The sequence below is a fragment of the Phyllostomus hastatus genome, unplaced genomic scaffold (genome assembly GCF_019186645.2).
Source record: "Phyllostomus hastatus isolate PE091 unplaced genomic scaffold, TTU_PhHast_1.1 phas_scaffold_1224, whole genome shotgun sequence".
Lineage (NCBI taxonomy): Eukaryota > Metazoa > Chordata > Mammalia > Chiroptera > Phyllostomidae > Phyllostomus > Phyllostomus hastatus.
In genome coordinates this window covers 1,027,563-1,049,244 of record NW_025334008.1, presented here as the reverse complement: position 1 = coordinate 1,049,244, position 21,682 = coordinate 1,027,563, and the positions used below count along the sequence as shown (strand labels likewise).

The following is a 21,682-nucleotide window of genomic DNA, read 5'->3' as shown; positions in this document are numbered from 1 at the left end:
CATCCCCATTTCACAGGCCGAGACAGTGAGGCTTAGAGAGGAGTGAAGGCCACAGAGTCAGAATGGCCAGCTGGGTCAGAATCCAGGCCCAGCTTCAGAGCCGCTGCCCCAAGCCAGGCCCGGGACCGCATCTGGCATCCCCGTCTGGCCTACATACAGTTTGGGCCAAGGCTGAGTAAACAGAGAGCTCCTCACTGAACGGTTCTGTCTGTTGGGGGTCGTGGGTCCCCCCAAATCCTGCTGGGTGACCTCAGGCAAGTCCTCCTCCCCGGGCTCTGGGTGCCCTCTGCACGTGGCTGGGACGGACCGCTGTAAAGGAGTCCGCACCTGACTCCTGGGGCCCACAGGCAGTAATGCCCCGGCTCTGGGCCACGGGACTGAGGCCATGCCCCCCGACACACGACGCGGCCCTTGCTGCGTCTCAGCTTCCCGCTCCATCTAGAGTGGTTTCAGTCACCCCTGCCTCATCGGACTGGTGTGTGCGCATGTGTGTACGTGTGTGTATATTTTTTACCACAATCCAACTCAACGGGGGACCAACACTTCCAAGGCAGACAGGGAACGTCCAGATGCCCTGAGCTTGGAGGACAATGACCAGGTGGACCTGGGACCCCTGTGTCCCATCACCACCGCTCTGTCAATGGCTCCCTACCAGGTATGTGCCGACTTCCCCTGCCGGGGCCTCACTCAGTCCTCACAGCACCCACTTTAAAAATATAGATGCCCCTAGCTGGGTGGCTCAGTCAGCTAGAGGGTCGTCCTGACACGCCAGCGCTGTGCATTCAAGTCTGTGTCAGGGCGAATACAAGAGTCGACCAGTGAGTGCATAAAAAAAAGTAGTTTCAAGCCCTGGCTGGCATAGCTCAGTGGATTGAGCGTGGGCTGCGAACCAAAACATTGCATGTTCGATTCCCAGTCAGGGTACATGCCTGGGTTACAGGCCATGGCCCCCAGCAACCGCACATTGATGTTTCTCTCTCTCTCTCTTTCTCCCTCTCTTCCCTCTCTAAAAATAAGTAAATAAAATCTTAAAAAAAAAAAAGTAGAAAAACAAAAATTGATGTTTCTCTCTCCCTGTTTCTTTCTCTAAAAAAAAAAAAATTAGTCAATAAAAGAAATCACAGCCCTGGTTGGTGTGGCTCAGTGGATTGAGCCTGCGAGCCCAAACCAAAGGGTCGCCAGTTCAATTCCCAGTTAGGGCACATGCCTGGGTTAGCCCAGTTAGGGGCTTGTGAGAGGCAACTACACCTTGATACTTCTTTTCCTCTCTTTCTCCCTCCCTTCCCCTTTCTCTGAACAGAAATAAGTAAAATCTTAAAAACAAAAACAAACAAACAAAAAAAAACAACAGAAGAAATCACAGATGAGTAAACTGAGGCCTAGAGGGAAGTGCACTTGCCCCAAGCCACACAGTCTGGTCTCCCTGCTAACTCGCCTCACACTTGAGCCACGCCTCCTACGTGTCCTTCCCCAATCCTTTCCCAAATCGGGCTCTGAAAAGAAAGAGCTAAAATCATGGGGCTCAGGGGAAACATTTCATGAAATCTTTAATGAAATTGGGGGAGGGACATGGACGGAGGGGAGGGGCGACGGGGCCAGGCCTGGAGACAAGGGGCATGGGCACAGGGCTGGGCGGGGGGGGGGGCTCTCTTCCCCACAGCAACCTTCCCCCATCTTCCCACTGACGGGGGAGGGATGTGGGGCGGTAGAGCCATAAATATGTCCAGAGTCCCAAAGAGGCAGAGGAGGGAGCAGGGGCTGGGAGTCTCAGAGAGGGGGCAGGGGCAGGCCCGGGCCTCCCTTGTCAGGGGGCCCTGGCTCCTTGGGCGGCCGTGGAGGCCCCGGGGGGTCCCCAGGCTTGCGACCGTGCTTGCGGAAGTAGCGGTAGCGTTGGACGTAGGCCCGCACCAGGTTGCTCACCTTCACTGGGTTGATCTCCCCGCTTTTGCTGTGGCAGATCTGGGGAGGGAGGGGCAGCCGTGGTCATCGCCAGCCCCCAGGACCCGTCCACCTGGACCGCTGAGCACAGCTCGGGACTGGGGTAGGAGTCACTTCCCTGACGTCCAGGCCGCTGTCCCTATTTACTCCCAGACACCCGTACAAAACAGGCCCAGGTGGGCTGGAGGAGATCTCGTCACCCTCCTCGCCCTGCGGGGCCAACCCGCCACCCCTCGGTCTCCTCGTCTTTGCACATCTGTCTGCACAGGTCTGTTTCTCCGGCGCGTACTGCACCAACCTCTGTGCCGCTGCCCCCCTCTGGGCCCACCTTGTGGACAGCCTTCCTCAGGATGTCCTTATATTCATCCTTGGTGATGTCCTTCTTCTGATAGTATGGTTTGATGGCCAGCTTCACCTCCTCCACTGCCCGCTCCTGCGTATGCAGCTTCTTCAGGTACTGTGTGGTGGGGACAGGGCGGGGGAAGGGCACAGCACAGGCCAGGTGAGTTCCTGTGGAAGGCCGGCCCTGCTCACCCGCCTGTCAGCTCAGCCTCTTTGGCCATCCAGGAGTCCCGCAAGTGGAAGTCCTGCTCAGAGTCTGCCTGGGTGCCCCCCACGCTGTGGTCACTTGGACCACCACCAGGCCTGGGCCGCCGAGTGTCCTTTAGGCGAGACTCTGGCCATCCCAGGGGCCATGACCAGGACACACGATCATGGACACACAATCCTGTGCCCTGTCCACCGTCTAGTGGGGGGACAAGGCCTTCACCAGGCGGTTACGACCGGTGAACCAGACTCTGCAAGACTTATTCTGACTGCAAGAAAGCACGGCAAAGCTTTTCAGAGGGGTGGTGATAAGACGCAGCATGGGATTCGTGACACTGTCCCGGCCCTTGAGTGGACAGTGGGGTGAGGGGCCCTGGGGGTCCTGGACTGGCTAGAAGCACAGGGGTGGGGGTGGGAGGCGAGCCGACAGTTCAGAGTTCAGGGTTCAGGCTGTCAAACAGGCACATCTGTGCTAGAACCCCAGTGCCCCCGCCCGAGGTCGGGGCGAGGGACCAGACCCCTCCGCAGTTCACTGGCCAACTGCAGGCAGCACCTGCGGGGCGGGCAGAGGCGACATAAGAGAAGGCACAACAAGGAGCAGTCAAAGGGAGCCGTGGCTGTGCTGACGGTGACGGCTGTGGGTACAGGACAGGGAGCAGCTGAGAGACCTGTGACCCCTGCCTCAACCTCCAGTGAGATCTTTGCAAAACCCGGCAGAAGGAACAGCTCTACCAGGAGGGAGGTTTCTGTCTTTCTCCCCTACTTCCTCTCTCTAAAAAATAAAATAAAATCTTTAGCCTTGGCTGGTGTGGCTCAGTGGATCGAGTGTCAGCCTATGAACCAAAGAGTCACCAGTTCGATTCCCAGTCGGGGCACATGCCTGGGTTGCAGGCCAGATCCCCAGTAGGGGGTGAGAGGCAACCACATATTGATGTTTCTCTCCCTCTTTCTCCCTTCCTTCCCGTCCCTCTAAAAATAAAATAAAGTCTTAAAATATAAATAAAATAAAATCTTAAAAGACAAACAGTGACCTGAGGCCTTGCAAGGGAAGGACACTCCAGACTTCAGGGCCAACATCTCGAACCAGATGGCAAGAACGCCAACTGTCTGCTGACCTTCCAGGCCATCCAGGAAGTGCCACCCCACAGTTGGGAGGGCTCCCGGGGCCCCCAGACCCAGCGGGAAGCAGGTCTCTGCAGAGAAAGGGGGCTACTCCCCACGGGCAGCTCGGATGTGGCAACGGGGCCCACAGGTGGAGGACAGAGCCAGGCGGCCTCACCGGGACAGAGCCAGGGTCCCACTGCTGGTCGCAGGGTCCATGCTGTCCCTGTCCTGCACACGTGTCGTCACCGGGCACCACCAGAGCTGTGCCCCTCCCTGCCCCTCTCTCCTGCGGGGCTTTTTTACGAGGTTTGTCTCGCTTTCTTCCCCCTGGCACTGCATGGGACGCGTACAAAGGTGGGCAATGCCCCGACCTGACCCGACTGAGGAGGTAACAGGCTGAGGCCCAGGAGGGGTCAGACGCAACGGAACAGACACCTGTTCAGATCTGCCCGGCATCCACTCCTCGTCCCTCCATCTAGGAAGTGCTCAACTTTGGCCAGCCGCCTTTCCCCACACACAGAAGGTGGGGAGCGAGGGACGGATGCGGGCGCCCGAGGGGTAAGCTGAAGGGGGCACGGCTGTGTCTGTGTCTCCATCTCTGTCTCTCGCTCTCTCCTTTTATGTATACGTAAGTTATACTAGTGTTTTACAACATATGTGAAAAACAATTTCCTAAAAACCTGCCCGGCACCCCCTTCCTGTTCATCCGTTGGAGTGAGCGTGCAGTTCCTGACACAGTGTCAACTCCACTTTTAAGGCCCCGTCTGCTGGCACTGGTCTCTGCCACCCTCCCTCCGCGCCTGTTGCTGCAAAACTGTCACCATCGACCTGCCTCTCCCCAGCCCAGCTCACCTTGTCTGTGTCCCCTCGTCCCTCGGAACTGCTGCTGCCCTCTCTCTTGTCAGACGCTGCGGCCAGCCCAGTGGGGGTGGGAGGGGTGGAGCCGCAGCCCCCCAAGGGAAGGCTGCCCGGGAGCAGGTAGCTGGAGGGGCCAGGGGGCAGACCCAGAGAGGTCGGCACAGGAGCCGGTGTCACCCCCAGACCGGAGGGTGGCTTTCGGTGGCTGAGGATCTGCAGAAGAGGTTGGAGGGTGACAAAAGGGAGGTTGGAGGGGAAGAGGGAACGAGTACCCCTATTACTCCCACCCCAGTTTCCCAACAGTCTCAAGGGCCACAAGCTCCACTCCAGGCCAATACCTTGCCCCAAGGCCTGCTGGGAGCTGTCTAGCTCCCCTCCTACCCCACGGCACAGGACAAGAGAAGGGGCTGTGGGGACCCTTCCCTGGGGAGCACACCTGGTTGGTGGCCTGGATCAGCTCCTGGGCCTTTGCTCGGCTTGCCAGGTTGGCTTCTTCCATCTTGAAGAGAAGTGCAGTCACTACAGGAGGCAGAGAGGCCAGGACAGGGAGAGCGGGGTTGGCAGAGGAGACCGTGAGCCTCACTGCTCCGAGCGCTGCCATGTCCTGCCCTGTGCCCCTGGCCAGGCCTCGAAGCCGCAGGCTCAGCACTAAGGAAAGTGGGCCTCGGCCACTGAAAGAGCCTCCCAACACCTGCTGTGTTCTGGGGACTACAGCGTGCGCGTGTTGGGGGTGCTATGGCCAGGGCCACTCAGTGACAAGGTGTTGGCAGAAGTGAGATTCTCTCCCGAGCCCCAGAGAACGTCCTGGCCCCGCTCCCCTCTCTGTGATCTGGCAGAGGCCGCTGCCATCCCCTAGGGGACGCTGTTGCCCGCTCCCCTCACATTCTTTCCGGCCCCACCACTGAATCTGCACCAGTCCACTTCTAGGAGGACCCCAGGCCACCTCCTGCTCCACTAGCCTGGGCCGAGCTGGCCTCTCACCCACTGCTCCCAAAGACCTGGAAGCCATCTGGACAGGCCCTGACCGGCCCATGACCCGCTGCGGGCCCCCAGCCCAGGTCACTGCGTCCCCACCCTCTCTGAAACACCCCTATGCCTCCATGTCAGTGCCCTCATCTTCCCTGATCCTCTGTGCCTGCCTCAGACTGCCCTGGCCCCCGCCCCCCCACAGGGGACACTCACAGGCCAGGACGCCACTGGTGGTGCAGTCCACACCAGCGGGAAGGTTCCAGGGCATGGGTGGGGGCAGCGTGGGCAGCTGGGAGACGCGGGTGGCCGGCCCGTCCTCTGCCCCCGAGTCACCGGCTGTGGACCCCGCACTAGGGGCAGTGCTTGGGGCAGCCGCGGCCGTGCTCGTGGCCGTGGTGGTGGCAGGCTGCTGCTCTTCCTCCTCTTCCTCCTCCTCTTCCTCCTCTTCTTCCTCCTCCTCCTCCTCCGCCCCACCTCGGCCCCCAGCCTCCTCAGCAGCCTCTTCAGGCAAGAAGGAGACCTCAGGGGTCTTGCAACTGCTGTCCACAGTCTGCGAGTCTGGTGTGAGGGCGGGGGGCGGAGGGGCTGCCTTGGAGGGAGGGGTGCTGGGGGCCTTGGCTGCCCGCTCTTCCCCAGACCAGGAAGTCTCCTCGGCACCCTTGGCCCCCGCCGCCTGACTGCAGCTGTCCGCCTTGGACTTCTTCAGTGCCACGGGGCCGCTGCTGCCCCCGCTGCTGCCCCCACTGCGGAGCTTCTTCCTGGTCTTGGATGGCTTGGTCTTTCCCTTGGTCCCCTTGGCTTTCTTGGCCCCAGCCTTGGTCTTAACCTTGGTCTTTTTGGGCTTGGTACTGCCCGGAGCTGCTTTGGCCACCTCGGCAGGGGCCCGTTCATCCGGCTTGAGGAAGGGGGAGCGGCTCTCCCGGTCACGGCTGAACTTGACTCCAATGGAGCCCAGGCCGGCCGATGCAGCCTCCTTGGCTGGGGTGGTGCTGCTGACACCCTCCCGGATCAGCACCGCCACCTTGGACTGCAGCTTCACCTTCCGGGAGGACGAGGATGAGGATGAGGATGAGGAGCCTGAGCCGCTGCTGACCGGCGGCTTGGGCGGGGGTCCTGAGGAGGGCGCCGACTCCTTGGGGGGCCGGGCCTTCTTCGATGACCTGTCCCTGTCCCTATCTCTGTCCCTGTCCCGGTCCCGATCCCCCCCGTCCAGCGTCTTCCGCCGGGACCCCTTCTCCCTCGAGGAGGAGGAGGAGGAGGCGGCCCCAGAGCGGCGCCTGTCCTTCTCGCTGCTCTTGCCGCCCCGCTCCTCAGCACTCAGTCCCTCCGAGTCGTACAGGACCTCGCGCTTGGGCGACGAGGCCGGGGCCGGTGAGGAGCCTCTTGGGTCAGACTTGTCCGGCCGGCCCACGGTGATGGTCCGCTTGATGGCAAAGAGGTCGTGGTCCGTGAGGTCCTGGATGGAGGGCGGCACAGCCCCCCGGCGGCGGCTGTCACGCTCCCCGCCCAGGGAGGTCGAGCCAGAGGGCGGCTGGGCCGGCACCAGGGCTTTCTCGCTGTCCCCTGACCGCTTCTCGCCCCTGGACCGGGACCGCTTCTTCTTCTTCTTGCTGCTGCCCCCTTCCCGGTGCTTGCCTCGGTGCCGCTCGCGCCGGGAGGACGATGAAGAGGAGGTGGCTGGGGGCGGGGAGGCCGAGCGCCGCCTCCGGCGCCGCTTCTCCCGGGAACGGGACCTGCGGCTGCCCCCACGGCGGCGGTCAGGGCTGCGTGAGCGACGGCGAGCTGAGCGGGACCGAGAGCGGCGGCGGGTAGACGATGAGGTGTGGGAGCCTGGCTTGCGGTCCCGGGAGCGGTGCTTCTTGGAGTCCCAGGGGGAGGCTGGGGCTGGCTGGGCCGGAGGCACGCCGGATGAGGAAGACGTGGCCTCCTTGGCCTCACCACTGCGCTTGCGCTCCCTCCGTGATTTCTTGCGGGCAGGTGGGCCGGCTGGGGTGGGGGCAGCCGGGGAGGGTGAGCGCTGGCGGTACCGTTCCCGCCGCTGGGTCAGGATCTTGCGTCGGAGGTCCAGGCCACCCCAGCGTGCATCAGTGGGGGGCGGTGCGGGGGCTGGTTCTCCCAGGTCCACCTGTAGGGCACCCTCACCATCCGACTCGGCGTGCAGAGACAAGAAGTCGTCGCCCTCTGGGGCTCGGGGAGCAGGCGGTGGGGGTGGGGGCTGGGTCGTGGGGGTGGCTTGGGCTGCAGGAGGAGGGCGGGCAGCCCGGCTGCTGGCCCGGAAGAGAGACAGAGCCATCCTTGGCTCCTCCTCAGGCTGGACGATCTCACCCTCCTCAATCTCTGAGTCACCGGGTGGCAGTAAGGGGGGAGGCAGGGCAGCTCCACTGGCCGTCACGACCTCCACGGAGACCTTGCCTTCCCGACAGGCCTCCGCCTCGGTCCCCACCACGAAGACTCGCCGGCGGGTGGTGCCGTCCACCCGGGTGGAGTCTGCCTGGGGGGGCGTGCCAGCAGCCACAGTGGACTGCGGGGGCTGGGAGTCCGGGGGGGGGCTCTCATCACCTGGAAAGTCCTGGCTCAGACTATTGTCATCATAGATGCCCGCCAGGGTCTCAGAGATGCGGCTGATGCTCTGGGATAGGCCTTCCTCCTCCTCTTCCTCCTCCTCTTCCTCTTCTTCTTCCTCCTCCTCCTCCTCCTCCTCAGGGGACGGGGTCCCAGCTGATGAGCTGGGGTTGGAGCCAGTCGGCTCAAAGGGGTCGTACTTTTGCTCCGGAGCAGGTGGTGGGGAGTAGGCCTCATCGGTGGGGTGGAAGGGGTCATAGATGTCAAATCGGGGGGCAGGTGGGGCTGGGGGGGCTGGGGGTGGTGGGGGAGGAGGAGGAGAAGGGGAAGATGATGAGGGGGAAGGGGAAGGTGAGGAGGACGCAGAGGAAGGGGCGGGGGGTGGGGCAGGGCCCCCGTCTCCAGTGCCCAAGGTGAGGAGGTGACGGGCACAGGTGGGTCGAGAAGAGTGAGCCTGAGGAGAAACTGCAAAGGAACAGGGAGACCGAAAGCTGCGGTCAGGAGTGCGACCTCCTCCCACCGCCCAGCAGAGGGCGCTGCGGGCCAAGAGGCGCCCATCCACGACTGCCTGCCCCCCTACTCAGCTTGCAGGGCACCTGCAGGCACTGCCCCCAGTGCCCCACGTGTGTCAACTGAGAGGATATCCCTGACAGCTCCACACCACAGATGCTGTGACCCGAGGTTCCCAGGAGGAAACTGAGGCACAGAGAGTTGCAGCAGCTTCCCCAAGGACACAGTGGGAGGAGTCAGGGTGCACACCTCGTCAGTGGGGCCACAGCCCGCACTCCCATGTCCTGAGACCAACACTGGCTGCAGCCCACGCCCGCATTGACCACTGAGGCTGCGGGAGAGGAGGGTTCACACCTTGGACCACCTGCAAGGCCGAGCTCAGGCCTGCTGGGTCAGCCGCTCTTGTGAGAGGTTATCCCGCTTTATAGCGACTGACGGGAGCCTGAGGAAGTGAAGCTCCCGCTACAGAGCCAGGAAGGGGCGGGCGAGGGAGCTCCAGTGGCCAAATCCCCACTGCGAGCCGTTCGCTGTGCAAGAAGCACCGCCCAAGGGGTTACATCTGCTCAGGACTCTGAGACAATCCCGACTGGTGACGGGACGGCCAGAGTCCACGCCTTCCTATGGGCCATCAGGCTGTCCTGGGTCACCTTGTCAGTACTCCTGAACCCTGCTTTCTAAGCACAAGTCTCAGTGCCCCAGTCCTGCACCTTGGGCAGGTGTCCGGTCCAGGACTCAGACACACACAGCAGAGTCCAGAGCCCCTCTGTCAACCACACGTCACTGCAGGGGCCTCCCTTAGCAAGGACCCCGCAGAATCGTGGGGACAGAGGCAGGGAAGCACAGGGCTGCACAGGCAGCTCCAGAGCCACCTCCTGCTGCGGACCCCAGGCTCTGGCCCTCCCTCGTGACCTGACCACGGGCAAGTTGCTCCACCTCTGTCTGCCTCAGTTTCCTCATCTATGAAGCGGGGTTTCGTGTGTCCATTGAACACATTTTTATCCATCACCTATCTGTGCCAGGTGCTGCTCTAGGTGCCAGGAATAGAATGGTGAACAGAACAGACAAAAAGTCCTGCCTTCTAGGAGCTCACATTTGAGCGAGGAGAGAAATATCAACGTGCCAAGCGCAGAGTCCGCCTGCTGCTGGGAGCTCTGGAGGGAAATAAAGCGGGGGGGGGGGGGGTAGTGCAACGGTGATGGGCGCATCCAGACCTCACAGGGACGAGGGGCCCCGGGAGACCTGTGCAGAAGGCGCCAGACCACACCTGGCGCAGCGAGGACGCGGTGGGTACAACCGAGTGCCTAGGACCCTGGTCACTATCCCCGGGACCTGAACCACACACATGAAAAGATCCAGGCAGGAGCGGTCTGGAAGCACAAGCCCTCTACTTCTTTTCCTTTTTATAATTTTTACCTAAGATAAAGAAGAATGAGTTTTCTTTCCTTTTTCATTAAGTTCTTAGTATTTTCAAAATGAAGACCAAAAACCCAACTAGTGAATTCTACACACATCTAATACTACTTAAGGCCCAGGGGCCAAGTCCAGTCCACCATCTGTTTTTGCAAATAAAGTTTTATTGGAACACTGTCCCATCCATTAGTTTATTTAGCCTCTATGGCTTCTAATTTTAAAAGAGATGGAATCACTTCTCTGGGCCCCTAAGAGTGGGGTGGCCCTCGGCACCACGTCCCCTGAGCCTAAGGGCCAAGTCAAACTGCACTGTGAAGGAGGACAAGGAAGCCGTGCACTGGCCCGGAGGGTGGGCAAGCCACAGTGCCTCTCACCCCTCCCCCACAGGTACGGACAGGCAAACAGAAGTTTGAACTCAGGGTCTCACCAGGGCCCTGGGGGACAGCAGCAACACTGTGTCACCAGCGAACTGCTCAGGAACGCAAATCCAAGATCCGCTGACTCAGAAACCCTGAGAGCAGGCCCAGCAACCTGTGCAGCAAGCAGGCCTCCCGGCGATTCGGCCTCTGGCCCCAATCTGAGAGCCTCCGCCCCAGCCCCTGGGCGCCCAGGCCCACCACTGCGTGTGCAGGGGAGGGGCGCAGGCTTCCATTTGGGCAGAAGAGTCAGTGACCTGGGATTTACACTTAGACACACCAGGCTCTGGGCTCCGGGGAATCAGGGCCACCACCGCTAAATGACTGTGTGCCACCCTGAGCATGCGATTCCCTTCTCTCAGCGTTCTGTCCTCTGGAACTGGGGTTCCCAACCCCGGGGGCCTGTCAGGTACAGGGCTGCAGGGCAGGAGGTGAGCGGCGGGCAAGCATTACTGCTTGAGCTCCACAGCCTGTCCCCTCCCCACCCGCCCCACCCCTGTCCTCGGAAAAAGTGTCTCCCACGAAACCAGTCCCTAGTGCCTGAAAGTCTGGGGACCGCTGCTCTGGAAGGTGGAGCTGCTTCGAGTGTCTCCTCCTGGGAGACAAGACCCCATGCATTTACACTGACATGCAGAACCCTGGACACCGAGGGCCTCCCATGTGCTGACTGCCCCCACATGGTGGCTACCACGTCAGGATTCTCTTCACGCACATCTGTGCGTTTGTCATCCCTCACTACAGTGTAACAGGAAAGAAGACGTGAAAACAACAGCTCCATCTAGCTGATGTGACCATCACAACTCTCACTTCTGACGAGAGCAGACTCCCACAGAGCCGAGGTCGGCAATTGGCCCAGCTCTGCCCTGGCCACGCATACCCGTTTTGCCCATCCTCCAGGCCCTGAGACGCGGCAGCAGGCTGGGCACCAGAAGAGGGATCGGATCCCTGTCCCCAATGCGGACCTCAGCCACCAGCTCTAGCATGTCCTCGCTTCTGCAAGACAAAAGGGGTGAGTGAGCCTTAGGGGTGCTCCCAGCTCCAAACCCAAGGCCCCTCCCACTCCAGCTGACAGACTACTCACTCGCCGGGCCTCAGGTCCAGGTGGCTGGGAACCCAGGTGTCTGGGGGATCCAGGATGCTCACCAACCCCGCCAGGAAGCTGTCTGCGGCCATGTCCAACACCTGGAACAAGGAAGTGAGGCTCCACCCTGACCCCGATCCTGTGAGGACCCACAAGCTCCATTTCCCCAGTCCCTGCCTCTCAAGAACCCAGACAACTGAGACCCCCAAGAAATGAAAGGAGTCAACCAATTCCCTCATCCTGATGCCTCCGGGACCCAAGGTCTATCCCTGGACCCTCCAACACTGCCCCGATCAGCACCCCAGGCCCAGGAGCCCGGGTTCCCAACCCCGTCTCCCTATCGCAGGGATGCAGGCCCAGCGCCAGTCTTCCCTCGCACCCTCCTTACTCACAGCAGCTGTGTCAGCTCCCCCCGAATCCTGGGAACGGGCCTCTGACCGTGGGCTCCGGCAGCGCCTCCATCGAAGGCCATGGCACTGAGAGCCATCTGCAGAAGATTGTGCACCGGGGTTTGGGGACAGAAGACTAGGTGCAGAGATCTCATGGGGTGGAGGAAAGAGAAGCCCATCCTCCCTCCTGACAAGGGAACCACGCTCCTACCTGCTCTCCCAGCCTCCATCCACCACCTCCCAACTTGGGTCCCAGAAGGACTTCCCCAACCTCCTTCTGCGGCTCCAACTCTCTCGCCCACTCATCCTCCCAGCTGCCCTCAGGATGAAGTCCAGACAGGTAAGCTCAGCATTGGACCCAGGCCGTGGCCCCATCCTCGTGAACCCCTGCTGCTGCTCCTCCCACCGGCGCCCGCCAGCCCACAGGGACCACAGCCCAGTCCTGCACGGTTCCCCTGTGCCGTGTATCTGCCGTCGACTCTACCGGGGGCTTTCTTTTCCACCTGACAATTCTACTATGTTCTCCAAGACCCTCTGTCACACCCTCTGGGAAGCTCCTGGGCCCTGTCTCCCCCATGCCAGCTTAGCTGGGCTGCCTGCCCTCCCAAGGCACCACTGGCTACTTCTGCACTGTGACTGCCTCCCCTCCACCAGACTGGGAGCCCCCCACCCCGCAAGGCTGCCACGGGGGTTCGACCCATCTTTAGCTCCCGTGCCGGCACAAGGGTGGCTGGCACCCAGGAAACCTCAGAAAAGTATGCGAGTGAAATTGGGATAGAGAATGCAGAGATGGGGCAGGGAGCTAAGAGGAACCAGAAGCTAGCATACCTTTATCATTCGCCAGATCCCCCTGCAGGGAACTTCCCACAGCCTGCTGAATGGCCCGCTACAGAAAAGATGGGGGGTTAGGGGGAGTGGGAAGAAAGGGTAGTAGTCAGGGGACTTGTGCAAATGGTCACAAGCTCTGCTCCTGGGAGATGGGTGTTCTAGACACCCTACCACCAGGGGCCACGGGTCTAGGCCGGCAGCCCCTCCTCCCACCAGGGCCCAAGCGGAATCCAGCCCCTCGGCCCCCTCCCCCTCCTTTGGCCCCAGGTGGCTCGCAGCCTCACCAGAACGGAGGCAGTAGGAGAAAGCGTGGGGTCTCTGTCCGGTGGCCCATCGGCCCGATCCTCACCCGACTCCTCTGTCTTCCCTCGAGACTCATCTTCTTCCTCCATGGTCACCTGGAGGTTGAGGGGTGAGAGTCTGGAGTGCAGGCCAGCAGGCCAGGGGATGGGTGTGTGTGTGCATGTGCGCTCGGGGCAGGGTACACACAGAAAATGGTCACGAAGACCTCAAGGGCCTCCAGTGTTGCCTGAGTCAGCATCCTCTCCAGGATCCCTCCTCTCCCCCACCTCACCCCAGGCCTTGGGTGGGCACCAGATCCAGTGCAGACCCCAGCAAGAATAGGGTGATTCTCTTCCCTTGCCTGAATTTCAGCTGCCTCCTCTGTGGAAAGGAGGTCATCCCAGACTCTGATTTCAACACCTTGATCCCCAGTTCCCACAGCTTTCCCCACAACTCAACTTATGACCCCAGGGCCCACCCTCCTGGGATCCAACCCAATGCCAAGACTCTTTCTGTTGAACTGTGATTTCAAGCAGCGTGCTTCAGGGTCTCACGTAGTACAACCTTCCCAAAAGGAGGTATGTGCCAGAATGCTGGGTGCGCCTCAGGCACAATGCAACTTCCTACAGCATCCAGTTTCCAAGACTACTTATACACGTAATATAAGGTAGAGCTATGATAGTGTGACTTACAAAACCTGTGTGCCACTTTTGAAATGAAAAGACTAATTTCAGAAAGGCACGCTGTCCACCAGACCCCATGGGGACATCGCCTATGGCCCATCTGCCCACTGCACGAAAGCGCAGCTGAGGCTTTTGCAAAGTCACGAACACTCTTAGATTATACTGAATTTAAAAGATTGTCTTTCAGACTGGCAGTCGTCTTCATTAGGGCTAGAGAAAAGAGGTATATTTCAGCCATCCCTCCAACTGTCCAATCTGCTACTCTGAAACAATACCCAGCCTCAAAATTCCTCGAAAGCTTCAAACCCCTCTACCCCCAGTGCAGGGTGTTCATCTCTATGAGGCACGACTGGGGCATCTACCTCAGACAACAGCGGTGAGAACCGAAAGGAGACAACACTTCTGCCATGGAGTTAGCTCAACCCAGTGCTCAATACAGGGTAACGATAATTATCATTATTACTAGACTTTAGGGCCCAGGTTTCCCCCACATCTGCTCCTCCCCTTCCCCCGCTGCATACCTGCAAAGGAAAGACCTCTGTCCTGATCTCCTTCCCACTGGGTTTTCAAGCTTTGCCAAAGCTCCCCCAAGCAGCCCCTCGGCTCTCTAAGAGTGTGAGGCTCCTTCCCTAACTCCCATTGACACCCACCCTGATAAGGACCTAAGGATATTTCCCAGCCCTGGAAATGCTCTCCAGCACCTCCCTGGGAAAGCACAAGCCACAGCGACTGTCACATAACAAAAGCTTAATGGACATCTGCTGACTACAGACACATAGATCCCAGACCCTCTGTGGGTATGAGCATGCTCCCTTGCCCATTCAGACATATCCCACACTCTGCAGACACACACAGAAACTCCTGGCTTAGATGTTTCTGACACGAGAAGGCTCCCCAGGCATTGCTAGGTCCTTCTAGATCAGTGAGCGATTCCCACAAATAGCAGTAGAGTGCTTCACAAATAGCTTGTTATAAAAAAGTGAATCGAACACAACAGAAAACTCTTCACACTACATCCCAAGTAGTAAGTGGAAATAATAATGAGACACGAGTATTAGTGAAATACATGTAGGTACTGGATCTCAATAAAAAGTATTTCTTACTGTAGATCAAGGTCAAAAGAGTTTGAAAAGCACTGCACTAGATGGCTAGGTGGTCCCACAGACGTTCCCAGACCAGTAGACTAATTCTAACTCTCTCTATAACCCCAGGACAAGGCAGACTTTTCAAAACATTTTGCATTTGAATTACCTTCTAAAGTGCAAGCACATTTGAGCTCCGCAAATTTTCCAATACTCTCCTTTGTTTTATTCTCCATCTGATTATCTGGCCCCAAAAGGCATTTGCATTTGCTCCAGGCACAGAGACCGCACTCTTGCAGGCACACTCAAAGCCACCGAGATGGTTCCAGGTCCTTCTAACTGCCCCCAGCCTTCTGTCAGTCAGATTAGACACTCCCCAGACGTTGGAGACTCATCCAGGCCTTTCGGCACATCTCAGTATTCGTCTCCCTCCCTTCGTGGGTACATCCCACCCCTAAACGACTTCCTAATCCAGGAACAGTCCTTTCAGGCCTGCTAAATGGCCCCAGACCCATGTCGGTGAGTGGCATCCTCAGGTCAGCCCATGCAGACACTTCCCAGCCCCAACAGACATACCCCAGAGTTACAGATGGCTCAGCAGATACTCCTCAGTTCTTGCAGACCTCCTTCACCCCTGGGACATGTCTCAAGATCTCAAGATGGCCCCAGAACCCTCTGAACAGACCCTAGCCTCCTTTCAGTCCATAAAGACGATCAACAGCGTCTACAGAAATGGCCCAAGGAGGCTATGTGATGGAGAGCTGGCGCCAGTCTCGGTCCAGGCCCTGTGGGCGTCCCCAGTTCCCACGGGGACGCCCCGTAGATGCCCCCGGCACCCACAGACGCGTCCCGGGGCCTTGAGAAGGTCCCCGCTCGGCGCCAGGCTCCGCCGCCGCTGCCGGGCCGGAGGCCACCCCACTAAGTCCTTCAGGCCCTGCGGAATGTGGAGAGGACCACAGGAATACTAGCGACCCGACTCCGCCCCGCCCACCCCAATAGGCCCGAGCCCCGCGGCCCGGACCACCGCCGCCATCTTACCCCGCCGCTCGGGCTGCGGCTGCGGCTCCGGCCCCGGCGCGGGGCGGGGCCGACTGGGGAGGTTCGCGAGAAGGGGGAGGAGAGGGGCGGAGCTAAAGCACCGCCGAGCTTGTCGGGATTTCAAGTACAATGCACCGTGCCGTGAAGGTTGGTGGGAAGGCTCTGGACTCAGTTTCCCGACAGTCAACGGGGCACCGGGGCAGGGGTGAGCGCGACGCACGCCGGGAGGAGTAGTCCGCGCGTCGCCACCGTCACGCCGCGACAGCAAGGGGGTAAGAGGTGAAGTGGGCGGGGTTGCGGTGGTCCGCGATGAAGCCCCACAATACCCTGCGCGCGCGCGGAAAGAGCGAGGAACAGGAAGTAACGTAAAAAGCACTCAGCGTGACAGACGCAAGGGAATTGTAGTTCTATGGAGTGGGCAGTAGGAAAAAAAAGCTGAATTGCCAGCGAGTTGGCCCGCCCACATTCTAGGGAGCCCAGAATCCTGATCACCCAGACCCCTCCAAATTTAGAACCAAGAAAGCCAGCCCTACTGCCTCCTTATTTAGGATAGAAAAATCCAAAATTTTATTTCTCTCAGCACAAGAGTTTCCCATTTCCCTCCTCCCTGGGACTTAGGAGTCCGAGCTCTCCTCCCTCAGATTTAAGAGTCGGGCGCTCAGGTCTCTCCTCAAAGCATTCTGGTTTCAAGCTCGTACCTTATACGAACACAAGTGTTCCGGTTCCCCACCCCAATTTCCTTGGGATCAAGAATTTGTGGATCTCCAGCCCCTCCAACCCTTGGAACCAAGAGTCTGTGCCCTCAGCTTCCTCCTTTACAGAACATGGGTAGTCCTAATAACAAGGATGCCCAGATCCCTTCCTCGCTGAGATACAGGAATCCAGGCCTTCAGCCCCATTCTCTCCTAGGGACCCAGGATTCTGGGCCCTCAGCTTTCTCCTCCTTCAAAGACCCAGAAATCTTGGCTCTAGGCCGTTCATGACCCAGGAGTCCCGGCTTGGGTGAACTGGCTCATGGATTAGGAATGCAGTGATCTCACGGCCCCTCCCTGCCCCGTTACTCGGCTGTCCTACTCCAGGGCCCCCAACTCCCCTCCCAGTCTGTCTTCCGCTTGTTTGGGACAGCGGGAGCCGGAAGCCTCGGTCCCTCAGCGGGCGGAGACTCTGACATCCAGCCCAGGCGCCCGGGTCTGGAGTTTGGCTAGGATCCCAGGACGGAGGTGGAGCTTCGCCTTCAAGACCTGCTCTTTCCTCGGAGCGCGCCTATATACGGCCGCGCGCGAGCCGGCGAGCCCCGCCTACTAGAACAAGGCCTCCTGGAGGGTACCTTGAGAAACTGCATCACAGGACTCCTCATTTGCATAGCCCCGCCCTGGACAATATTTCCCACCCGTGTGCCGAAAGAATAAGAGCTCGTATTAGCATAGCCCCGCCCCCAGACGGCCCGACAGCCCAGAGCGCGTGGCGCTGCTCAGGGTAAGCAGCTTTTCATTAGCATATCCCCGCCTCTTTGGAATTCCCCTTCTCAGTGGCCCTAGTTCGCCAGCCCTTATTAGCATAGTTCCTCCTTTTCCCTGGCCTTAACGCCTCCTTAAGTGTACTGAGACTCGCGTCCTTCTTGCTGGAGCTCATAATTATGCAGTAGGCTTATTAGCGTGGCCCGCCCCTAGGCCCCGCCCTTCTCCCCCCCAGGCGGTAGCGGCGGCGGCGGCAGCAGCGGACGCGACATGAGCAGCGGGGCGGCGTCCGGGACCGGGCGGGGGCGGCCCCGGGGCGGGGGACCGGGACCCGGGGACCCCCCACCCAGCGAGACACACAAGCTGGTGGTCGTGGGCGGCGGCGGCGTGGGCAAGAGTGCGCTGACCATCCAGTTCATCCAGGTAGTGGGCCCCTCACCCGGGCGGGTGTCCCCAGGACCCAGAACGTAGCCCCGGGGAGGATCCCTGGGACCCCGATTTCCCCTGGATCCATCACTGAGACCCTCCTATGAGGCCCTCTACTCTTAAAAATTCCTCTCAGAATGTGACCCGAAGGACCTACCTTCCATACTCACATCCTGAGACTCACCGACCCTCTCCCCAAAACCCGAGATCCCCCATCCCTGCTGACCTGACCCTGAGCACTTCCTGGAGTCACTTTAAGTCCATGAGTCGCCCCAATCAGACCCCAAACCCTCTCCTGTGCCCCTACCCCTATAGATGCCATTCCCCCTCACCCTGAGTCCCATGTCCCCCAAATCCTAGGCCCCAGCTTTCTCTCTGTGCTACTCAGAGCCTAACTGGGAGACTGCCTGTAACCAAACCCCTTGAGATGCCCCCAGACTGGATGCTTAGCCCCTTCAGGGACCTCCCCCAGAATCTAGAAATTATGCTCAAACTCTGACCCTGAGGCCTGTCAGATCCAAGAGAGTTCCACGAGATCCTGCCCCTTGGCCATTCCAGAGAGCTCTAGAACCCCAAGTCCTGGGGCTTCCCCATCCCACCAGACCCAGACTTCCACTCTCCTCTAAAGAAAACCAATCACTCCTCTATGTTGAGTTTTCCACTCTGCCCCCCTGAGCCCCTCTCAGAAACCTTGGCTAGCTCCTAATTGTCTCCATGGAAGAAGCCCCCAGATTCTTGACACCCCAGAAATACCTACTCCTGGGGAGTGTCTCTGGCCCCATAAATGCATGTCAGAGTCTCTAAGACTCTAGACACACACCTATATCCTATGACAAACCTCCCGAATGTGCCCAAATTACCTTGGGGCGTTCTCCCAGTTCTCCTGAGTTTCTGCAGTGGTGCGCTGAAGGCACCCCCTAACCTCCCCCCAAGGCCTGGTCCCTACACCCTCTCTCCAGGACAAGCCCTCACCAAGCACCTCCCCTAACAGACAAGATGCAGCCCTGAGCCCCCCAGCTGCCAGATCACCCCTTCTCTGCTGAAAATGCACCCCTGCCTAGGAAACCTCCACCTCATTCCCAAAGGGAAACGTGCCTGCCTCAGAGAAACCCTAGAAAGGTGTCTGCTCCTGGGATGAGACTGCAAAGGCCCCTGGGCCCTGTCTCCTCAAGAGACCCCAGCCAGCACCTGCGTGGGAGCCCCTGTCGGAGTAAAGAAAAGCTCCCCAACCCAGGGCCCCTTGTCCCAGGGGCAGACCCAAAGCGGTCAAAGGCCTGGCTGGAGACAGGCAGGACCCAGGCAGGAAGGGAGGGGCCCAGCCTTCGGGCGGGGTAGTTTCTCTGCAGTTGGATTGGAACCCGGACCTTCCCCTGGGAGGAGACACTGAAAGCTGCCCAGGAGGAGGAGGAGTGGGAGGAGGGGAAAAAAGGGAAGGAAAAGAGGAGGAGGGAGAGATAGACACAGGCAGATATTCTGGACAATAAGGCTCCCAATAACTGAGCACTTACTATGTCCAGATGAGGTGCTAAATGGATTTTCCCTGAATCTCATGAACACTGGATTAAATGGAGGGCTATTTTTATCCTCATTTTCTAAATGAGGAAACTGAGGTTCTGAGAGGGGAAGTGATTTGTTCAATGCCACACAGCCAGGAGGTGATCACCATGTGGGAGATGTACTTTATACCAGAAAGAGAGAGAGGACCAGGAGAGCCTCAGAGGTGAGATGGGGTGGGAGGGGGGTGAGAGGTACAGAGAGCCAGAAGGAAGAGGGTAGAGCCAAAGAGAGGGGGCAGAGAAAGGCAGGCCCCAGGGACAGGCTACACCATCTGTGCTGGGGCAGTAGAGTAACAGTGTTCTCTCCCCACCCCACTAGTCCTACTTCGTGTCTGACTATGACCCCACCATCGAAGACTCCTACACAAAGATCTGCTCGGTGGACGGCGTCCCCGCCAGGCTGGATAGTAAGGGCGGCAGAGAGTGGATGGGGGGGCGGGTGTGGCAGGGCTCAGGGCGCATGGGGATGGCCAGCAGGAGCCTTGTCCACATGGTAACTCTCTCCCTCTCCCTGCAGTCCTGGACACTGCGGGCCAGGAGGAGTTTGGCGCCATGAGGGAGCAGTATATGCGTGCCGGGCATGGTTTCCTGCTGGTGTTTGCCATTAATGATCGGCAGAGGTGAGAGAGAGGAGCAGGGTGGTGGCCGGAGCCGAGGGGACCCGGGCTAAGCAGCTGGACCTCACTCTTCTGGCTTCCTCTGCAGTTTCAATGAGGTGGGCAAGCTCTTCACGCAGATCCTCCGAGTCAAGGACCGAGACGACTTCCCCATTGTATTGGTTGGGAACAAGGCAGATCTGGAGACACAGCGCCAGGTCTGGGACACTCCCCCCCTACTCCCCAGGGGAACTCCGGCTCAGCCTTGGAGGCACCTCCTGCCTCCCCTCACATCAGCATCCTGCTTCCTCCATTATTCTGCAGCTCACTAGATGTGTGGCCCCTGAGTCGGACCTTCTGTGTCCCCTGCATTGCCCAGGCGTTCCCAACATAGGAGGCTGGATGGAAAGAGGGCTCCATCCCTGCCTCTTGTTCCCGCCAGGATCCCTGCCGCCACAGCATTCTGTTTCCCCCTCCAGTACACTCCCCCCCTCGGAGCCCCTCCCCTGCTCCCAGCCCTCTGCGGCTCCGAGTTGTCCCTAGGAAACAAAAAACGTGACTCTTCCACCTGGCGCTGGAGGCCCATCGTGGTCTCATCCCTTCCTTTCTCTGCACTCACCACTTCCCTCCACTCACCCGCAGACTGTGGGATTCCCATACAGAACACATCTTTCAGAGGAAGCCTTTGGGGATTTCCAGCCCTGGGCGTTTGGCTCAGGCCTCCGCCTGAACACCCAGATGTCTCAGGAGGGCAAACCTCTGTGCCACCTCCCCTGACCCCTTAGATGGTGCCGAGTCCCCTGCGCATCTCCCACTAAGATCCGTGTAACTTTCCCTCTCTGGTTGAAACCCCATTGTGTGTGAGCCCCCACTCCAGCACACAGTGTGTCTTTCTGCCCCCTCCCACTGAGATGTACCCTGGCTCCTCCCTGTGGCCCCCGCAGGTGCCCCGATCGGAAGCCAACGCCTTCAGTGCCTCCCACCACGTGGCCTACTTCGAGGCCTCGGCCAAACTGCGTCTCAATGTGGACGAGGCCTTCGAGCAGCTAGTGCGGGCTGTCCGGTGAGTGGACACCCCCCTTCCTGTCATCCTGGTCCCCAAGCCCTGGGGCCCAAACTCACCAGCCTCTTCCCACAGGAAGTACCAGGAACAAGAGCTCCCGCCCAGCCCGCCCAGTGCCCCCAGAAAGAAGGACCGGGGCTGCCCCTGCGTCCTCCTGTAGCCCGGGCATCAGAGGAACTACCAGCACAAGTTCTAGGGACCAGCTGCCCCTGCCAGGCCTCAGTTTCCCTACCTGGGTCTCCCAGGATACACTACACCCCCACCCATAATTCCTGGCCTCAGGGCCAATGCCACTGTGTGCCTTCTGCCAACACCTCCTTCCCCCACCTGAGCCCCTGCTGGGGGTGAGGGGCTCCCGGGCATCCGGGTCACTGCTGTATATAATCCCACCCCAGAGAAATAAAGGTCACTGCCAACGTCAGGAAGTGCTTTTGTGAAAGGGAAAAGGGCTAGGAGAGGTAGGTGAACTCAAGGTATACACACTGGAGCCTCCACCAACCTAGAACCCTTTGTTTTATAGGGCAGTGGCCACAGAGCACAAGGGAGGCTAGGTGTCTGGACCCCGCCCCCCCCGTCCCACTTACCCTTCAACAGGGCCATTCCACCCTTTTCGGTCTCAGTGGGCATTTGTTGGGATGAGGTTTGATGTTTCAAAGAGAATTTTTTCTGTTACATTCTAAAACTGCACTGTCCAATGTTGTAGCCAGAAGCGATAGGTGACTGTTTAAATACAGTAACAAAATGGGATGCTCAGTCCCACTGGTCACTGTCTCAAGAATTCACTGTTCACAGGTGGCTAGAGGCTATCCGAATGGCCCAGGCCAACCTGCAACATTCCCACCACTGCACAAAGGACAAGCAGGCAGTTGTGTTCTAGAAGTTTCCAGA

General features: G+C 59.4%; 2 protein-coding genes across 4 annotated transcripts; one reads left to right on the top strand and one right to left on the bottom strand.

Annotated features, from left to right (window-relative positions):
• Window positions 1-1,541: 1,541 nt before the first annotated feature.
• SCAF1 (SR-related CTD associated factor 1) lies at window positions 1,542-15,762 on the bottom strand. Of its 3 annotated transcripts, none has more exons than XM_045856270.1 (11): window positions 15,697-15,762; window positions 12,896-13,009; window positions 12,612-12,669; window positions 11,787-11,881; window positions 11,395-11,495; window positions 11,191-11,306; window positions 5,629-8,442; window positions 4,883-4,965; window positions 4,441-4,659; window positions 2,267-2,395; window positions 1,542-1,959 (listed from the first exon to the last, which is right to left on the bottom strand). In XM_045856270.1, the coding sequence occupies exons 2-11, from the start codon at window positions 13,001-13,003 to the stop codon at window positions 1,768-1,770; spliced, it is 3,915 nt and encodes a 1,304-aa protein (XP_045712226.1). In that variant the 5' UTR covers window positions 13,004-13,009; window positions 15,697-15,762; the 3' UTR covers window positions 1,542-1,767. The 3 variants fall into 3 exon arrangements, with proteins under 3 accessions (XP_045712226.1, XP_045712227.1, XP_045712228.1); XM_045856271.1 differs by lacking the exon at window positions 15,697-15,762 and adding an exon at window positions 15,235-15,666; XM_045856272.1 differs by lacking the exon at window positions 15,697-15,762 and adding an exon at window positions 14,828-15,214.
• A 1,610-nt stretch (window positions 15,763-17,372) lies between these two features.
• Window positions 17,373-21,215, top strand: RRAS (RAS related). The gene is made up of 6 exons (XM_045856401.1): window positions 17,373-17,576; window positions 19,455-19,542; window positions 19,653-19,755; window positions 19,841-19,949; window positions 20,676-20,794; window positions 20,870-21,215. The coding sequence occupies exons 1-6, from the start codon at window positions 17,424-17,426 to the stop codon at window positions 20,952-20,954; spliced, it is 657 nt and encodes a 218-aa protein (XP_045712357.1). The 5' UTR covers window positions 17,373-17,423; the 3' UTR covers window positions 20,955-21,215.
• The last annotated feature ends 467 nt before the right edge of the window (window positions 21,216-21,682 follow it).

What these genes read in the sequence shown, in the direction of transcription:
- SCAF1 (XM_045856270.1), bottom strand. Translation starts at nt 13,003, where the DNA reads ATGGAGGAAGAAGATGAGTCTCGAGGGAAGACAGAGGAGTCGGGTGAG. An exon ending in GGATCTGGCGAATGATAAAG is followed by an intron (nt 11,882 to 12,611) that starts GTATGCTAGCTT and finishes AATCTTCTGCAG; the next exon opens with ATGGCTCTCAGTGCCATGGC. An exon ending in GACGAGGGGACACAGACAAG is followed by an intron (nt 2,396 to 4,440) that starts GTGAGCTGGGCT and finishes CCCACCACACAG; the next exon opens with TACCTGAAGAAGCTGCATAC.
- RRAS (XM_045856401.1), top strand. Translation starts at nt 17,424, where the DNA reads ATGAGCAGCGGGGCGGCGTCCGGGACCGGGCGGGGGCGGCCCCGGGGC. An exon ending in TGACCATCCAGTTCATCCAG is followed by an intron (nt 17,577 to 19,454) that starts GTAGTGGGCCCC and finishes CCACCCCACTAG; the next exon opens with TCCTACTTCGTGTCTGACTA. An exon ending in CAGCTAGTGCGGGCTGTCCG is followed by an intron (nt 20,795 to 20,869) that starts GTGAGTGGACAC and finishes CTCTTCCCACAG; the next exon opens with GAAGTACCAGGAACAAGAGC.